At 36.7% G+C, this 17,684-nt stretch overlaps 1 protein-coding gene across 2 annotated transcripts in view; it reads left to right on the top strand.

Moving 5' to 3' along the window:
* REV3L (REV3 like, DNA directed polymerase zeta catalytic subunit) overlaps positions 1-17,061 on the top strand; it is a 175,192-nt gene extending 158,131 nt beyond the window's left edge. For both annotated transcript variants that reach the window (XM_077779953.1, XM_077779951.1), the window contains 6 exons: positions 3,040-3,154; positions 7,438-7,575; positions 9,168-9,358; positions 10,233-10,479; positions 12,008-12,214; positions 16,172-17,061. In XM_077779953.1, the coding sequence (XP_077636079.1) occupies positions 3,040-3,154; positions 7,438-7,575; positions 9,168-9,358; positions 10,233-10,479; positions 12,008-12,214; positions 16,172-16,312 (1,039 nt within the window). In that variant the 3' untranslated portion in view covers positions 16,313-17,061. The remainder of the gene's footprint in view (positions 1-3,039; positions 3,155-7,437; positions 7,576-9,167; positions 9,359-10,232; positions 10,480-12,007; positions 12,215-16,171) is intronic.
* Positions 17,062-17,684: the final 623 nt, after the last annotated feature.

The following is a 17,684-nucleotide window of genomic DNA, read 5'->3' as shown; positions in this document are numbered from 1 at the left end:
AGAACATACATTATCAGTGTAACAGTATCACTCTAACAGGGTACAAATTGGTTCTTAGGGAGCAAAACCACTTGGATAGTACAATGGGTTTTGGCCCCACAAAGTTCAACCACCCAACAAAATTTATTTCTTGATAATTACTTGCTCTTATTAAATTTGCTTTTGGGGTACCTGGGTGGTTCAGTCAGTTAAGTGTCTGACTTTGGCTCAGGTCATGATCTCATGGTTTGTGGGTTCAAGCCCCACATCAGGCTCTATGCTAACCGCGCAGGGCCTGGAGCCTGCTTCAAGTTCTATGTCTCCCTTTCTCGCTCTCTATCTCGCTCGTATGCTCTCTCTCTCTCTCTCTCTCTCAAGAATATTTTAAAAACCATTTTTAAGTTTAAAAATTTTTTAATAAAAACTCTTAATTTTTTGAGAGAACAATAATGATAAAAGATCGAGAAACACTGCTTTAGGGATAATAGATAATGCTTGGTGAAATGAAAAAGTTCTTAACTGAGAATGAGGAGATATGGATTCTCTTTCTAGCTATACATCTAGCTGTTTGCCTGGCCATTAACAAGTCTTTTAGCCTCTCTGAGACTCAGTTGCCTCATGATCAGAATAAAGGAAATCTAATAGATGATGGTGAATGATCATTGCCTCCCTCCAATTTCAGGACTGCTGATTTTATGAATCTTGGGAGAAAGTATAGTAAATAGACTGTATTTCTTTTTTCAATTAAGTGATATTTTTTATTAAAATATAATTGGGAGTGCTTGACTCGGTTAAGCATCTGACCCTTTATTTCCCACATTTATTTATTTTTGAGAGACCAAGCACAAGCTGGGGAGGGGCAGAGAGAGGAGGAAACACAGAATCTAAAGCAGGCTCTAGGCTGTGAGCTGTCAGCACAGAGTCCAACACAGGGCTCGAACCCATAAACCATGAGACCATGGCTTGAGCCGAAGTCAGATGCTTAACTGACTGAGCCACCCAGGCGCCCCAAGCATCTGACTCTGATTACAGCTCAGGTAATTAAGATCTCATGGTTCATGGGTTCAAGCCCCACGTCTAGCTCCATACTGACAGTGCAGAGCCTACTTGGGGTTTTCTCTTCCTGTCTCTCTGCTCCTTTCCTGCTCATGCACTCTTGCTCTCTCAAAAATAAACTTTAAAAATTAAATAAAATTGATTTACAGTATTAGTTTCAGCTATATAATACAGTGATATGACCATAATATACATTACAAAATGCTCACCATGATAAGTGTAGCTACCAGCTGTCTCCATACAAATTTATTATAATATTACTGACTAGTGGTTCAAACAGTTATTTTATAATTTATAGAAGAGTGTTCTTAGTCATATTTACTGCATCCTAGTGGGATATGACCTATTCCCACCCATCAGTTACAGGACTTCTCTGTAGTAGTGATGGTCACTCTGTATAAAGTGGCAGCAGAAAAGTGTGTGGAGCTAGAATCAGAATCTTTTGGGTCAACTATTCTCAATTTCTCGTAAATATTTTTTTATTAAAAGAATCTGTTGAAAAATTCATCTGAGTATAATTGAGAAAGGCCTCCTAGGTTGCTATATCCCACTCACCCCCTACTGTGTGAAAATCACTACTCTATGTGTGCTTGGATCCCTCAACACAAAGATTGTTACTTAACTAGATTAAAAGCACCAATGAGAGACAAACAAACAAATTTTAAAGTCATCTTTCTCTTTTTGTAGGCCAGTCACCTCCATTCTGTTAAGTGATCAAAAATTTCCAATAATCTTGGCCAGCCATCTTGAAGCTTAGCTCCAAATAAAACTGGCCAAAGCAACATAGATGGACTCAAACCCACTAACTACTGGGTAAAACCTCATATGTGCAGCCTACAATAATATTTTTTTAAGATATCAACCTCATCGGGGTATAATTTTTAACGAAAAAGCACATAATTAAAAAAATTTTTAATGTTTGTTTTTGAGAGATAGAGGGAGAGATAGTGCTAGCAGGGGAGGGTCAGAGAAAGAGGGAGACAGAGACTCTGAAGCAGGCTCCAGGCTCTGAGCTGTCAGCACAGAGCCCGACACGGGGCTCGAACCCACAAGCCATGAGATCATAACCTGAGCTGAAGTTAACGTTTAACTGGCTGAGACACTCAAGCACCACAAAAATCCTTCCATCTTGACCTGCGTATACTGCTGGTGGAATTATACATCAGAAATTTCTTTGGAATTCAATTTGACAGTATCTTTCAAAAAATACTTTTAGTGTATACCATTTACCCAGAAATTTCGCTGATAGAAATTTGTCCTAAAGATACAATCAGAGGTGTGCCCAATTATTATATAGGAAATATTAGCAAAAAAATTTAACCTAAATTTTCAGTGATTGAAGTTTGGTTAAATTATAACACATCTATACATTGAAATACAGTACAACTGTTAAAATAATGTAAAAGAACTGAGCAATGTGAGAAAATGTTAAGATGTACAATTAAGTGGAAGAACAGTTATCCAACAGTATGATCTGTGATCCCAAAGGAGAAGAGATTTACAAATATACACAGAAAGGTTTGTAGTGCCGATTTTCTGAATGGTAAGATTAGGTGGCTACTTTCTTCTTTGTGCTTTATGTTTCTAACATTTTTTCAGTGAACATATATTACAGAATATATGTGTGTTTTGTTTTAAGTTGGGTGGTTCTGGAAGGAAATTTCCTTCCATATCACAAGTAAATTTTTCATTTCTTTATAATCACATTTTCTTTTATTTTATGACTAATGTAATTGTGTGTCTAGGAATGACCCAAGACCACCTAGGCATCTCTGACAGCTGAGCAGGTCTGTGTGAAGCTAAACTAGAAATATTAGATGTCTTTAAAATCTCCAATAATACAAGGAAAATATGATAAAACAAGAGAGCTTAGACAGGAAGGAACTTCATAAGGAAGGGTAAGGGAGGAAAAAAGCTTTCTGTGGTATTAGAGTGTTAGCCAGGAAAGTTACTCTTGATGAAATTTTTTTATTACAATGACTTCTTCATTTTTAATCCTCTTAGTATGTTTGTGCTACTGAAAGGAGCCACTAAGGAGCAGTCTTTTAAGATTGGTCAGGAAATTGCTGAAGCTGTAACTGCTACCAATCCTAAACCAGTGAAATTGAAGTTTGAAAAGGTAAGAGAACTATAATTAATACTGGCAATAACATAGGAAATTCACATACCTTCTAGAGATTTTGGTCTTGCATAATACATTTTCAGAATCACTAACAGTATAATGTCTATAAATTGTTAAATTTAAAATATTTTTCCTGAGTTTTCTATAATTTCCTCAAAAAAATTTTAGTAATGTCCTTATATAAAGAATTTAAAAGATTGTTTCAATTAATTATTGCTGTTTCTCTGACCCCCCCCCCCCCCCCCCCCCCCCCCCCCCCCAAAAAAAAAAAAAAAAAAAAAAAAAAAAAAAAAAAAAAAAAAAAAAAATAAAAAAAAAAAGATTTTTTAGAAAGCAAAGAACTCAGAGGCGCCTNGCCAAGCTTAATGATGTGAAACAACCACTCTTGTATTATGCTTCCAGATTTTATGGGTCAGGGATTCAGAAAAGGTACAGCAGGGACGGGCATGTCCCTGCTCCACAATGTCTAGGTCCTTAGCTGGGAAAACTGGGCTGAAGGTGATCCACCTTGAAGCCTGCTCACTCTCAGGTCTTGGGTTGATGCTGGCTGCTGTTGGGAACACCAGCTGGGGCTGTCAGCTCGAACACCGACACTTGGCCTTTCCCTGGGACTGTTCTTCCTCACAGCATGGTGGCACTGAGTTCCAGGAATGAACATCCCAAAGAAAAAACAGACAAAAGGTGTTTTGTTTTTTATGAGATAATCTCAAAGTCCCACAGCATCATAGCCTGTCTAGATTTAAGAGAGAACATAGATGCCCATCTCTTAATGGGAAGAATGTCAGAATCACATTGTAAGGCCATGTCGAATGGCAGATATTATTTCTTTGGACGGTACAGTCTGCCATAAGGACCTTATTAGACTGTTTTCACTTTAGCTGACATATCATATATGTATTTAGTTCTTTCCACAAAGAAGATACGAAACTAGGAGAGGTGTGGGATGCAAAGAAGCATAAGATGCAGTCCCACTAAGAGCCAACAGTCATGAGAGCAATCTCCCTAAACACTACAAGCACAAAGACAAGGAGGTATCGTGTCCTTCTTGGTGGGACAGGGAGACTCCATGTAGAGCTAATACTGCACTGTGTCTCAGGAAATGGTTAGAAGTTCAGTACACAGCCATGGGGCTGCAGTCACTCTGCATAGAAGAAAATGGTATGTAGGAAGATAGGGGGTTGGTAAAGCACTATGAGAATACAGAGTAACAGGAGAGAAGTCTGGAAAATAATGTTAAGACCAGATCATAGAGTGTCTTGAATGCCAAGCTAAAGTGTTTAAACTTGATCCAGAAAAGTGTATCAAACAAGAACACGACGTGATGAGAGCTGTTTGGGGAGGATTAGTCTCACCATCGTATGCAAGATGGTTTGGGAAGAGCAGAAGCTCAGGACAGGATGCAGCCTGAATAGCCTCAACTAGGGAAGATAAAGGGCCATTCGGGAGATAACAGAAAGAAGGATCCGTAGGAATTAGGAACGATTGATTTAAGAAAACAGGTGTGGAAAAGGATAAAAGTACCTACTTCGAAGCAAGAATTGTCATAGAAGAGATTCAAAGAGGACTCAGATATGGTATCTGCCCTGAAGAGTGAGCAACTCTAATTGGGGCAGAGTCGGGGAGAACAGTTAGAAAACAAAGTAAGAATAAAGTACACGTTTGGTACTATGGACACAACCCTTCTGGCAAAAATGAAGAGAATCGCCTGCCTAGAAAATAACACCAGACATGAAAATTTACCTGAAATAGATCACAGAGCTAAACATAAAAGCAAAAAACTGCATAACTTCTTAAAACAAACATTAGTTAAGGATTGTGATGTATAGGTTCATGATGAATATTGGTCTGTAGTTTTTTCTTGTATTGTCTTTGTCTGGCTTTGGGACAAAAAAGGGAGGGCTGGTTTCATAAAATGAGTTGAAGTATTCCCATTTCTATTTTCTGGAAAAAAAACGTAAGATTAGCACAGTTATTTCTTAAAAGTGGTTGATGGAATTCATCAGTGAAGCTTCATCAGTGAAGCTCTCCAGTGCTGACATTTTATTGGGGGAAAGGGTGGGTCATAGATTTTTAATTATAAAGTAAACATCCTTGATAAATATTGAAATATTCAGGGGTTCTTTTTATGTCGGTTTTGACAACTTGCGGTTGTCAAGGCATTTGTCCATTTCTCCTAGGTTGTCAGATTTATTGGCATGAATTATTTATACTTCCTTAATGTGATTTTGATATCTGTAATATCCTTAGTGATCTTCCTCCTTTTACTTTTGGTATTGATAATTGTTTTTTGTTTTTTCCCCCTCAATCACCTACCTAGAGGTTTATCCATTTACTGAACTTTTTGAAGAACCATTTCTTTAATTTCCACTCTTTATTATGCTTATGCTTGCTTTGGGTTTAGTTTGCTTTTCTTTTCCTGTCTTAATTTAGAAGCTTGAACCATTGATACTAAACAAATATTTTTTAATGTTAAATGTTTAAAGATATAAATTTCCGTCTACATACTACTTTAGCTTCAATTTTTGGTATCTTGTATTTCCATTATTATTCATTTGTTTCAGTGATAAAGACTCATACATCAATCATTTAGAATTGTGTTAAGTTCCAAATATTTAACGATATTCCAGAAATAACCTCATTATTTCTAATTTAATTCCTTTGTGGTCAAAGAAGATACTCTATGATTTTAATGCTTTTATTAAGTTTATTGAAATTTGTCATTTGGCCCAGCATATGGTCTATCTTAGTGAATATTCCCACATGACCTTAAAAGCTTTCTGTATTCTGCTTTTTGGAATGTCCTTATAAATGTCACTTAATTTAAGGTAATAGTGATGTTGGTGAAGCCGCCTATATTCTTAATGGTTTTCTGTCAATTTCAAAGGGGGAGGTGCTACAGTACCCAAGTATTATCATAGATGTGCCTATTTCAGATATTTTGAAGTTTTCTCTTTAGGTACATACACATTCAGGATTATGTATCTGCTTGATAAATTGTTATTTTTATCTTTGATAATACTTCTTGTCTTTTCTGATAACAAAACACTTGTTTTGATTAGTCATTAATGTTCAATTTGGTTTGATTAGTGTTAGCATGTGTATCTTCTTCCATTTTTTATTTTTAACCTTTTTATGTCCTTATATTTGAAATGGATTTCTAGTAGTTTCTTGCCTCATTTTTTGATCAGATCCAATCTGACCACTTCTGTCTTTTAATTGGGATGTTTAGACCATTTTACACTTAGTGCAATTATTGATAAAGCTTGGAGACAGAAGAAAGGAACAATTTGGTAGCATTCAAAAGGGGTGGATTAATTCCATTTATCTAGGAAATCCGCTTCAAGAAATTTTGTAGATTAATTCATGCAAGATTGTTCACTGGAACAGCATCTGTAATAACTAAAGATTGGAAACATCCTAAATGACCCACAGTAGTAGGTAACCAGTTATATAAATGGCGACATCCTCCCTTCATGGACTACTATGTATCTACAAAATAAAATGAGCTTTCTGTACTAGGATGGAATGCTCTCCTAGATAAATTATTAAATAAAATAAGCAAAGTACAAAATGATGTATATGGTAAGCTACCATTATGTGTACAAATATCTGTGGAAGAATATACAGGAAATCAATAACAGAGGATCCTTTAGGGCAGGGACAGTAGAGGCTAGTGAACCAGGGATTTTCATTGTATAGAGTCTCTTACAACTTTTAATGTTGTACTTATAACTTTTAAATATGTAGGTGTTACTTAAAGTAATTTTTAATTGTTTTAATAGATATGATTGATGACTTTTGAGAGAGCAGTGTCAATTCCAGTGGGGCAAAATTTGATGATGCACACAAGGAGTTGAGTGGAAAGGAAGTAAAGACAACTAACTCATTTTGTGTGCTTTCCCCTTTAAGTGTTGTATCATGAATTTAATTGGCGCTAAGATGTTTTTAGTGGGAGTTTTTTTGCAATTGATATTTGATTAATTTGGTTAAAGAGAGAAAGGGCACCTAGGTAGCTCAGTTGGTTAAGTATCTGACATCATTCACCTCAGGCCATGATCTCATGGTTCATGAGTTCAAGCCCCACATCAGGCTCTCTCCTGTCAGCACAGAGCCTGCTTCAGATCCTCTGTCTCCCTCTCTCTCTGCCCTTACCACACTTGTGTGCTCTCTCTCTGTCTCAAAAATAAATAAACATTTTTTAAAAAGAAAAAGACATTAAAATAAGATATTCGTTGTGGGGGAAAATGGTTATTTACAGACATTTTGTTAATCCATCACAGGTATATTTGCCCTGTGTCTTACAAACAAAAAAGAGGTATGTGGGTTACATGTATGAAACACTGGATCAGAAGGACCCGGTATTTGATGCAAAAGGAATAGAAACTGTCAGAAGAGATTCCTGCCCTGCTGTTTCTAAGGTAAGGTATATCTATCTTGTTTCCATCTTTAAGAAATAAGTAGCTATAGAATCTGGTGAAAATCTGTAAACACACATTGAAGTGGTCCTCCTAGCCTCTATGACTGTGTAACTATCAGTGGAGGAACTATATGATTTTGAGAATTTCATTTCTAATGAAAATGACTAATTTGATTTTAGTCCTTAGTTTCTGACTTCTTCCCACACCTTAACCTTTTATCACAACTGCTAAAAAACAACACATGAACTTGATAAGAATTTCCCGTCTATCACCTGGATATGACAATATGTTAAATAATAACACCCAAAAGCTAGGGAGCAGGATAAAGAAACTAGCAATCAAAAAATTTTATAAGTAATCCATTCCAGATAAACTGAGTTATAAATACAAATTAGATTTCTGAACAACAGTACCATAAACTACCTAAATTTCTCAACCACAGTATTTTATATTTGTCATTTACTCAGGCCCAGACTCCTTCTATAACAAACTAAAAATAAATGGTATATATGGAATAGTACTCTACACACTGAGTTTTATAAGAGCATAAAAAGCATAATAGACTAGTCAGTATGTCTGTATATTATGCTATATGTATAATGTTATATGAATTTGAGATATTATTTAATACTAGTCCCTGAGAGAGATATCCAGTGCATTCTTTCTCCAAGGGTAGAATTGTGCTTAAGCTAAATTAGCAAACTTAATGAGTAAATATAGATTGTCTCCAGTATTCACAAGATACAGAACTTGCACCTAGAACTAATTTAAATTCAATCCATTCCATAAATCCACTGCATGTCAATCACTTCCTAGTAGAAATATTTCCAGCACAGAAAATTCCATCACAAATTAATATTCATTGATACTATAAAAAAGCAAAAGACTGATTTTTATTTCACTGTTTAGTGATAGTGATACTTCTGTCTGTCTACCTGAGTCTGTAACGGGCAAATAAAAAACAATACATGACGTTATGTCTGGCTTCTTGTGTCTAAGTGTTTCATGTTACTCATCACATAGCAAATGTTTTACCTGCATTTTAGTCTGATAAGATTTTCCTCAAACTACAGGATAGTTAATTTTTAGAAATAGCAAGCTAGGGGCACTGGGCTGGCTCAGTTGGTAGAGCGTACAACTCCTGATCTCAGGGTCATGTTGGGTGTAAAGCTTAGTTTAAAAAGGGCAGAAAGGGGGAAAAAAAATAGGAAGCTATAAAAAGTCTCCAAAGTATTTTCCAATTATTTGATAATTTTTATTATCCAGTCATTGTAAATAGTAGATTGTTTAGGTAGATTAGCAAATTGCCCAGTAGTTATGTAATTGAAAATATAGTGACAGAAGTGCCCAGTGGCTTAGTTGGTTAAGCGTCAGACTCTTGATTTCAGCTCAAGTCATGATCTCACAGTTCATGAGTTCAAACCCCATGTCCTATGCTGACAGCAAGGAGCTTGCTTAGGATTCTCCCCCTCCCCACTTGCATGCTCTCTCTCAAAAATAAACATTTTAAAAAATGAAAATATAACAACAGTGATTAAATATACTAGGGGCTATTTTATCTGTATGAACATATCCTTTTTCTTTTTTTTAAGATACTTGAGCGTTCTCTAAAGCTGCTATTTGAAACAAGAGATATAAGTTTAATTAAACAGTATGTTCAGCGACAATGTATGAAGCTTCTAGAAGGAAAAGCCAGCATCCAAGATTTTATCTTTGCCAAGGAATACAGAGGAAGTTCCTCTTATAAACCTGGAGCTTGTGTGCCAGCCCTTGAACTTACAAGGTAATGATGGGGGCACCTGGACAGCTCACTTGGTTGAGCATCTGACTTTACCTTAGGTCATGATCTCAACAGTTCATGGGTTTGAGACCCACGCTGGGCTCTGCACTGACAGTGCAGGTCCTGCTTTGGATTTTGTCTCCCTCCCTCTCTCTACCCATACCCTGCTTGTGCTCACTCGCTCTCAAATAAACAAACATTTAAAAAAATAATAATGATGATGCATACAACACCACAACTATGAACCTAACAAGTGTTGTGGGATTCTGAGTGGTGTGAAATAGAAAAGATACCTAGCCCACAGGCACACAATTGTTTCTTCACCTGCCCCAATGAAGCCTCACTAAAGGTAAACAGATGCTCCTCCATGCTTTGTAAGCTCTAAATAGGAAGAAGGAACTCCTCTTCTGGGCTTCCCTTGGGAAACTAAATTCAGTGAAATTATCATCTGGTACAGACCTTGAATTGTCATTTTTCCCACATCAAAATCACTAGGTAGTCCTTAATATGGATACCAAAGCACTTAGATGGTATCATTTTAGAATCACATCATCTAGCCAGCTGTATTTTCTCTTTCACTGTTAGATTTATGATCATTCTTCNAAAAAAAAAAAAAGATTTATGATCGTTCTTACTCTTAGATAAAAATTAATACATTTTAAGCTAGTTGATATCTGGCAACTCATGTCATTTTTCAGATAGCAGTGATTTACAGCTCAAGTTTTAAACTCTTATACCCATTTGGTGCTGAGTAAAATGTCTATAGCTCTCGAAGTTGTATTCTCATGGTTTCACAATTATTTCACTCTCCCTTAATTTTCTGGTAAGATGCCCTCCATAACAGTCTTTGAGTGACTATTTATGTGGATTTAAATAGGAAGATGGTTACTTACGATCGGCGCTCTGAGCCTCAAGTCGGAGAGCGAGTGCCGTACGTCATCATTTATGGGGCTCCTGGAGTACCGCTTATCCAGTTGGTGCGGCGCCCAGTGGAAGTGCTGCAGGACCCAACTCTGAGACTGAACGCCACGTACTACATCACCAAGCAGATCCTGCCACCCCTGGCAAGAATCTTCTCACTTATTGGGATTGATGTCTTCAACTGGTATCATGAATTACCAAGGGTAAGCCTACTAAACAGTATATACCTGTGCTGTGGCTACAGAGAGAATTCACTTGCAGTTTCTAGTAGAACTAAAGATTTTATTTCTGTGCTATGAGAGGCAACATAGATACTCTATTATCCTAAACTGACAGAGGTCCCACACTCTTCTGGTTTCCTAAAAAACAAAACAAAACAAAAAAACTTTTTTCTACAAACACCTTCCCAGCTTCTGTCAGACTAGCTAAGTTATAGAATATTAAAACAAATTCCACCACTATGTCAGTAGTAAACACTTAACATAATAAACCAGCTAATAAAAAAATGGAGAGCAAAAATTCCTTAAAAGTGGTGTCTAGTATATAGAATGTAGTATCTAGACATAGTGCTGAAGAAATCAGACTAAAGAAACTATGTTAAAATAGCATTATACTAAAGTAAATCGTGGAATGTGGAATCTTAGCAAAGGGAGTTTTGTTTGAACACTTCTTGTTAACTCATTGGAAGCCTGTAGGAGCAACAGCTGATTGTGTAATAATGTGCGTTAGTCTAGGAGAGGAGCAGTTTCAGTCGACTGCCGAGAATTAGATCTGCTCAGTTATTTGCTGTTAGACTATGAAAGACTGATGGTATTCAGGGAAACTGGTAAAAATTGGTCTTCAAATTATTTTCACTTTCTCAACAAGCACATACGGCCTCAAGGAAACTAATACTGAGGTTGAAGGCTGTGCTTCAGAGAAGCTGTGCTGGCTGACATCTGCAATGCTGTGTCCTGGTTTTCATTTTGTCAGCAGCAAGAATGTTAAGCCAGTAGCTTTGTTAGGAGACTGACCAAATAATCTTTATGCAGAGTCATTTGTAAGATACCAGGAAAAGGCACCAAGGGTATAATAATCACATGATGATGTTATTTCAGTGTAAAAGCAGTACCAGAAGTCAGGTCTCAGAAGACCAGTATTAACTTCAAATGAAGAATGCTTAGGTGACACGGTCTAATTACATTTGAAGTTCTCCAGATTTATTTTTGCTTGAATTTTGTACCCTACTGCCTACCAAGTTATTTTTAACCTTCTTCTTGTCTTGTTTCCACGGCCCAGTTGTGCAGCCTTAAACAGTATCCACTCTCAACATGGATTTCTTCCATTGCCCTGTATGATCTCACACACCCATGTATCTCAACCAAAAAACTGAATGGCAGGAGAATTTTTTTCCCCAAAAGAAAAAAGAAAAACATCATATCTGATGATGCTAACATGTAAGCTCTGTGAAAAGGAGGATTTTGTTCATTTCTGTAGCCCTATTATCTAGAACAGTACCTGACATATAGTAGCTACTCAGCACTTGTTGGATGAATGAAATAGTGCCTTCATACGCCTGCTGCAGTTAGCAGGAGAGCAGTCCAGATACGTTAATACACAATGTTCTTTTATTTCAGGTGTACGACAATTCCGTACATTACAAGGTACCCATCATGATAAGTGTGCTCTTAATCCCCATCACCCCCCCCACCCACCTCCCCGAGACTTACTTCTGGATTGATGTTTTCATAGATCCAGAAAGCCAGCTCCTCTCGAAGCGAACTTGAAGGGCGAAAAGGCACTATTTCCCAGTACTTCACCACTTTACACTGTCCTGTGTGTGATGACCTGACTCAGCACGGCATCTGTGGTAAATGTCGGAACCAACCTCAGCATGTTGCAGTCATCCTCAACCAAGAGATTCGGGAGATGGAACGTAAACAGGAGCAGCTTGTAAAGGTACGAACTTCTTTGATAGACCTTTCAGGGAAATATCATCAGCCCTTGAGGGTTTGAGATATGAAACCGGTGTGAAAAATAGGAGTAAAGATTCTGGGTTAATAAACATCTTAAAATATCAAAAATACAATTGAACTACATTATTTAAAAGATGGCTTGATTTTGGATACTAACCCTTTATCAGATGTGTAATTTGCAAATATCCTCTCCCATTCCGTACGTTGTCTTAAAGTTTTGTTGATTGTTTCATAATTTATTTTTGTTTTTATGGAATAGTGTATTGTGTATATTAAAACCTAGAACTACAATGTACCTCTACCCAATTTCTTTTATAATAGTATTTACCAATTTCTCTATCATATCTACTTACCATTCTCATAAAAATTGGGTTGTCTAGAGAATTGCTAGTAAACTTGGAAGGTTCACAGTTCTAAGAGTCTAGGTAGAAAATTAATAGTTAACGTGATTGAGTCTTACTATGTGCTAGAGACCTCTTACAAATGAGTAAACAGACTACGGGGACGGGGGGTGGTTATGTACACTGCTAAGTGGCCAGGCTGGGATACAGACATAAAGTGCAGAGATGATTTTTCAAATGTGGGAATTCTACCAGTAAGAAACAACAGAAATCTCTTGAAGTTGGAAAATGAAACCTGTAAAAACATTATCTTAGCACATTTTAAAAAGAATCAAAGTAGTATATTTCTTAACAGAGTGATTATACCTTTTAAACCATTGTATTTCAAGTACATTTTTAGATTTTAGGCTAGAGAAGAACAATTTTGGAGTGGACTTTATTTTGTCTTACTGTAAAAGAGCAATATGTAAAGTTATTGAAGTGTGTAAAAACCAACCAGATAATTGAGAGGCAGTAGGATTTAGTGGAAAATGAACCATGCTGAAAGTAAGGACAGGATAGTAAGATAGTCAGGATTCTAGTCTGGACTTCATTGTATTGTCCTTGCCCTTATCAGGTTCATAGGTCCCATCTACTTCCGAGATTGTAAATTCTCTTACACAGTCGTTCCTCACAGCCCTAATGTAATCCAAACCAGTATGTGAAGGCCGCCTCTGCACCTTGCCCTCAAGGTAAAGAAGCTTTTGAACCAAGACAGAGTATCAGTCCATAATCTCTTAGTAAAACTTAGCTGCCATGAATGTGAACAGGGAGAGAAACCATGTCTTAGGAGACTAGGCTCTGAAGAAATGTGAGCATTATACGAAGATGACTGAGGATTGATAAAGCATAGACTGTTTATTTCCTCCGCACCATTCTAGCTGCCACATTTTGTCCTGGCAGAAACTTAAGTTTTAGAGACTATAGCCAGTCATCTAGAATCCATTAAACAGATCTCATTAAGGATGGTAGAGTCTTAAAGGTATGATTATTTTCCTGCAACCACAGAAGCCTGGCTTGTTGAAATAAGTTGATTTTTCCCTCTCCCCTGCTCTCTGCTAAATACCCTCACTTTTCTCCGTCTGTTATCAAACTAGTCCAAACCTCCATCTTCTGTCCCCTAAACTCCTGCAACAGCCTCCTACCCTGACCCCCCTGCCACTGTCTCCATTCTTAACATTAGAATGATACGTATATATTTTTTTAAGTTTATTTTACTAATTTTGAGGAGAGAGGGGGGAGGAGAGAATCCCAACCAGGGTCTGCACTGTGAGCGCGAAGTCCAATGTGGGGCTTAAACTCAAACTGTGAGCTTATGATGTGAACCGAAATCAAGAGTTGGATGCTTAACCAACTGAGCCACCCAGGCGCCCCTAACAATTATATTTTCACAGTACAAGACTAGTACTTTCTCTTTTTAAATCCAAACTCCTGGGGCGCCTGAGTGGCTCAGTCGGTTAAGCATCCAACTTCAGCTCAGGTCATGATCTCACAGCTCGTGGGTTCGAGCCCCGCGTTGGGCTCTGTGCTGACAGCCAGCTCAGAGCCTGGAGCCTGCTTCAGATTCTGTGTCTCCCTCTCTCTCTGACCCTCCCCTGTTCACGCTGTCTCTCTCTCAGAAATAAAAAAAAAAAAAAAAAAACATTAAAAAAAAAACAAATTTAAATTCAAACTCCTTTGTATGCTTTATTAGTCTGTCTCCATTCTGGCATCTGCCTGCTACCTTTCTTTCTATCCATTATTTACCTTCTCCTGGTCACACTCTTCAATACAATGCTATAAAGCCAGAAATTCATTATAAACTCAGAAAACAAAATGATTGTTGGGGAAATTTTGACTCCCTATTAAACACTACACGTAAGATTCTAGACAGCCACAGCAAATCTCAGAGAAAAATTCCATCACCTCAAACGTTTTTAATAATAAACAGGAAAGAATGAGAAGGAATGAAATAAGCATCTGATTGGCTTATTTTTTCAGAAATTTTCAAAGGATAGCAAAAAGACTAAAGCGGACTTTTTTTTTCTAATGAGTTAAAAGTAATTATCTCGTTGGTGGTATTTTGAGTTTTTTGTAACATAAGCTGAATTGAGCTAGAGTGCCCAGGGTTGAAATCACCAGTAACAGATCTTGAAACTAAACATTGAGTTAAATTTAAAGAGGCAAGTAATTCCATCCGGGCTTATTTATCAGATAAGCACAGAGAGTTGCATCAGTATTTATCAGTTTGTCCTGACACCTGACTATAGCTGCAGTACATACAGCTTCAATACAGAACTTGGGTGTTTGGGGATAGATTTGAGTCTCATGGCAGAGATCTCCTTAGTGAAAGACTTCATAGAAGAACAGCATGCTTTGTCATCAGAGAGCACACTGAGTAAGTACGTGGTTTCTCAGCAGTTTGTTTGCACAGCATCATCATGTGGGTACGGTAACCAGTGTGCTCAGGAAAACCCCTTTTCAGTTGACTGATACAGATGAGAGAATGAACTAGAGCAGTCTGAGTTTTTTCTCAGAAGACCACCTAAAGCAGAAGCAGCTATTTGTTATCCCTTTTGTAAATCACCCAGACACACTATTCAAATAAAAAAATCCAAACTGTATTTTCTTGACCCTTTAGTCCACTCTAATATCCTTTTTAATTTTTTGATGTTTTTCATGTTTTATAATCTTTTTAATATACATAGGACTTGGGACTTTAGGATCTCATCATTGTGTTAAGACATTGTAATGCTTTGCCTCTGTTAAAATTGCCTTATTATTTCCCTTTTCTCATTAAACATCAGAATCACCTGGGGGCCCTAAAAAGTAGATTCTTAGGCCCTCCTGCTCAGGGATTCTGATTCAGTGGTCTGGGTTGGGGCCCAAGTATTCGTATACTTTTAAGCTCATGTATAGCAATATGAGAACTACTCGTTTGGAGTCTAGACTGCTACTTTCTAATTCACATCTTTTGGGGTTTTTTCATACTGACATTTTCTAGAATAAGAAAATGTATAACTTATTGGCATCTGAAAAGCTAAATGAGTAATTTGAAAAAATATTGTTTATGGCTAATTTAAAAGACAGTCTTTAATGGTAACTGGATAGCTTATTATATGAATCTTAACACACCACTGACCCTTGAGCAACATAGGGGTTAGGGGAACTACCCTCAAATCCACATATGAATTCTGACTGTCCCAAAACTTTACTAATAGCCTGCTGTTGACTGGAAGCCTTACTGATAACAGTTGACAAACACATATTTGTATGTTACATGGATTACACACTGTATTCTTTCAATAAAGTAAGCTAGGAAAAGTCATAAGTTAGAGAAAAAACATTTATAGTACTGTACTGAGTTGATTAAAAAAAAAAATGTATCAGTACTTACCTTTTAGAAATGCCTCAACATAGGGTGGGGCTTCAGAGATGAAAATTAATGAAACTTCCTATAATAAGTGTTAGATGTCTGCCAGTAACCTGTGGTGGGTCAGAGAGGAGGGATTATAACAGTTTGTTAACACATATGCATAGGACCTTTCCTATTGTTTTATGTATTCCTCTTATACTTTCAGATATGCAAGAACTGTACAGGGTGCTTTGATCGACATATCCCGTGTGTCTCTCTGAATTGCCCCGTACTTTTCAAACTCTCCCGAGTAAATAGAGAATTGTCCAAGGCACCATATCTCCGGCAGTTACTAGACCAGTTTTAAATTGTCAATATCACAGAATTCCAGGTGCTATTTTTTTCAGTGTTTACCACTAAACTGTTGTGCATGGTGCTTTTTCAACTTTCATCGCGTCAAGTATGTTCACTGTCTCTTATCTGAAGACTATGAAGGCTTTTATGCTAACTGAATTAAAAATTGTTCTTGTTGATCTCTGAATAGCTCACTTCTTACAATGTACAAATTCTCCATCCTTTCACCTTTTTAACATTGTTTTATAACGTCTGTGTTGAATTTGCTTCGGTATGTGTAACATCTTGTAAATCCATTTGCGTAGATCATACTTACTTCCCTGTGGAAGGAGCACTGAAAACCTCTATAAAAAAAACAAAAACAACCCATTCGTGTGTTTTCCTTGAACTGTCTGTATCAAGACGTGTTACTTAGAGATACTCATTCACTTTATAATTTTGACTGCGAAATATTTTGTAAATACACTTTTTTACTTTTCAAACAACTGAGTAAAATAATGTGCAATGAATTTTATACAGATGATTTTCAAGTTGTTAGGTATATTTCCTCTAGGTTTTGCTTGACTCAGAGTAGAGTTGTTATTTTGATCAAACTGTGCAAACAATAGTACCATGTGTAGCATTTTGAAACCTTATTTTCTAAAACCGCTGTCTTGCTTTAGCTATTAATGGGGCATTGTGAGGAACTGTGCAAAGACATTTTTGTTACAAACCTGTGGGCCTGTTGCAATACTTTAAAAATAAAAATTTTATTCCATTTTGCTTGTTTTGTATAGACATTTCTATTGCTTCTAAATATGCTTAAAATATTTTCTTTCCTTATGTACTGTACAGTTAATCTTATTTGCCATCATCTTGAACACAGAATGTGTATTTAGAATATTTGTATAACTGTATAAAATGAAAAAGGAATTATGTGGTCAGTGCATTGTTTTCTAAACTGGAAATCATTTTGTTTTAAAATAATGGAAACCATATTAAAATTGAATAAAATATGAAATACGGCAGTGTGATTTTATCTTGGTATAAACGGTATTTCTCTTCATCTGTTGTATTAGCCTGTGTTGGTTGCATCTTATTAATGAGGTAGATTTAACTCATTGTTATATTCCAGTTGATGCTGCAAATTCCTTCACCAAACCATGTGAACTGAAGGGGGGGTGGGCAGCAAAAATAGTCTAGAAAAAATTCTAGCTCTCATCCTTTCACAGTTATAAGAAGCTATTTGTTTAGTAGAGTTGAGTTTCTGTGTACATTTTCATTTGGATACGATTAGTCTTGAAGCCAGAACTTTCCAGAGGGAAAACAATAATTCCATTCTTCCTTTTTAAAAAATTAAACATCAGTTTTTTTCAGTAGAAAACAATACAGAAATAAGAATTACT

Source organism: Crocuta crocuta, unplaced genomic scaffold (assembly GCF_008692635.1).
Source record: "Crocuta crocuta isolate KB4526 unplaced genomic scaffold, BGI_CrCroc_1.0 scaffold147, whole genome shotgun sequence".
Lineage (NCBI taxonomy): Eukaryota > Metazoa > Chordata > Mammalia > Carnivora > Hyaenidae > Crocuta > Crocuta crocuta.
The sequence above is the reverse complement of the archived record's forward strand: the minus strand, read 5'-3'. Positions and strand labels throughout refer to the sequence as shown.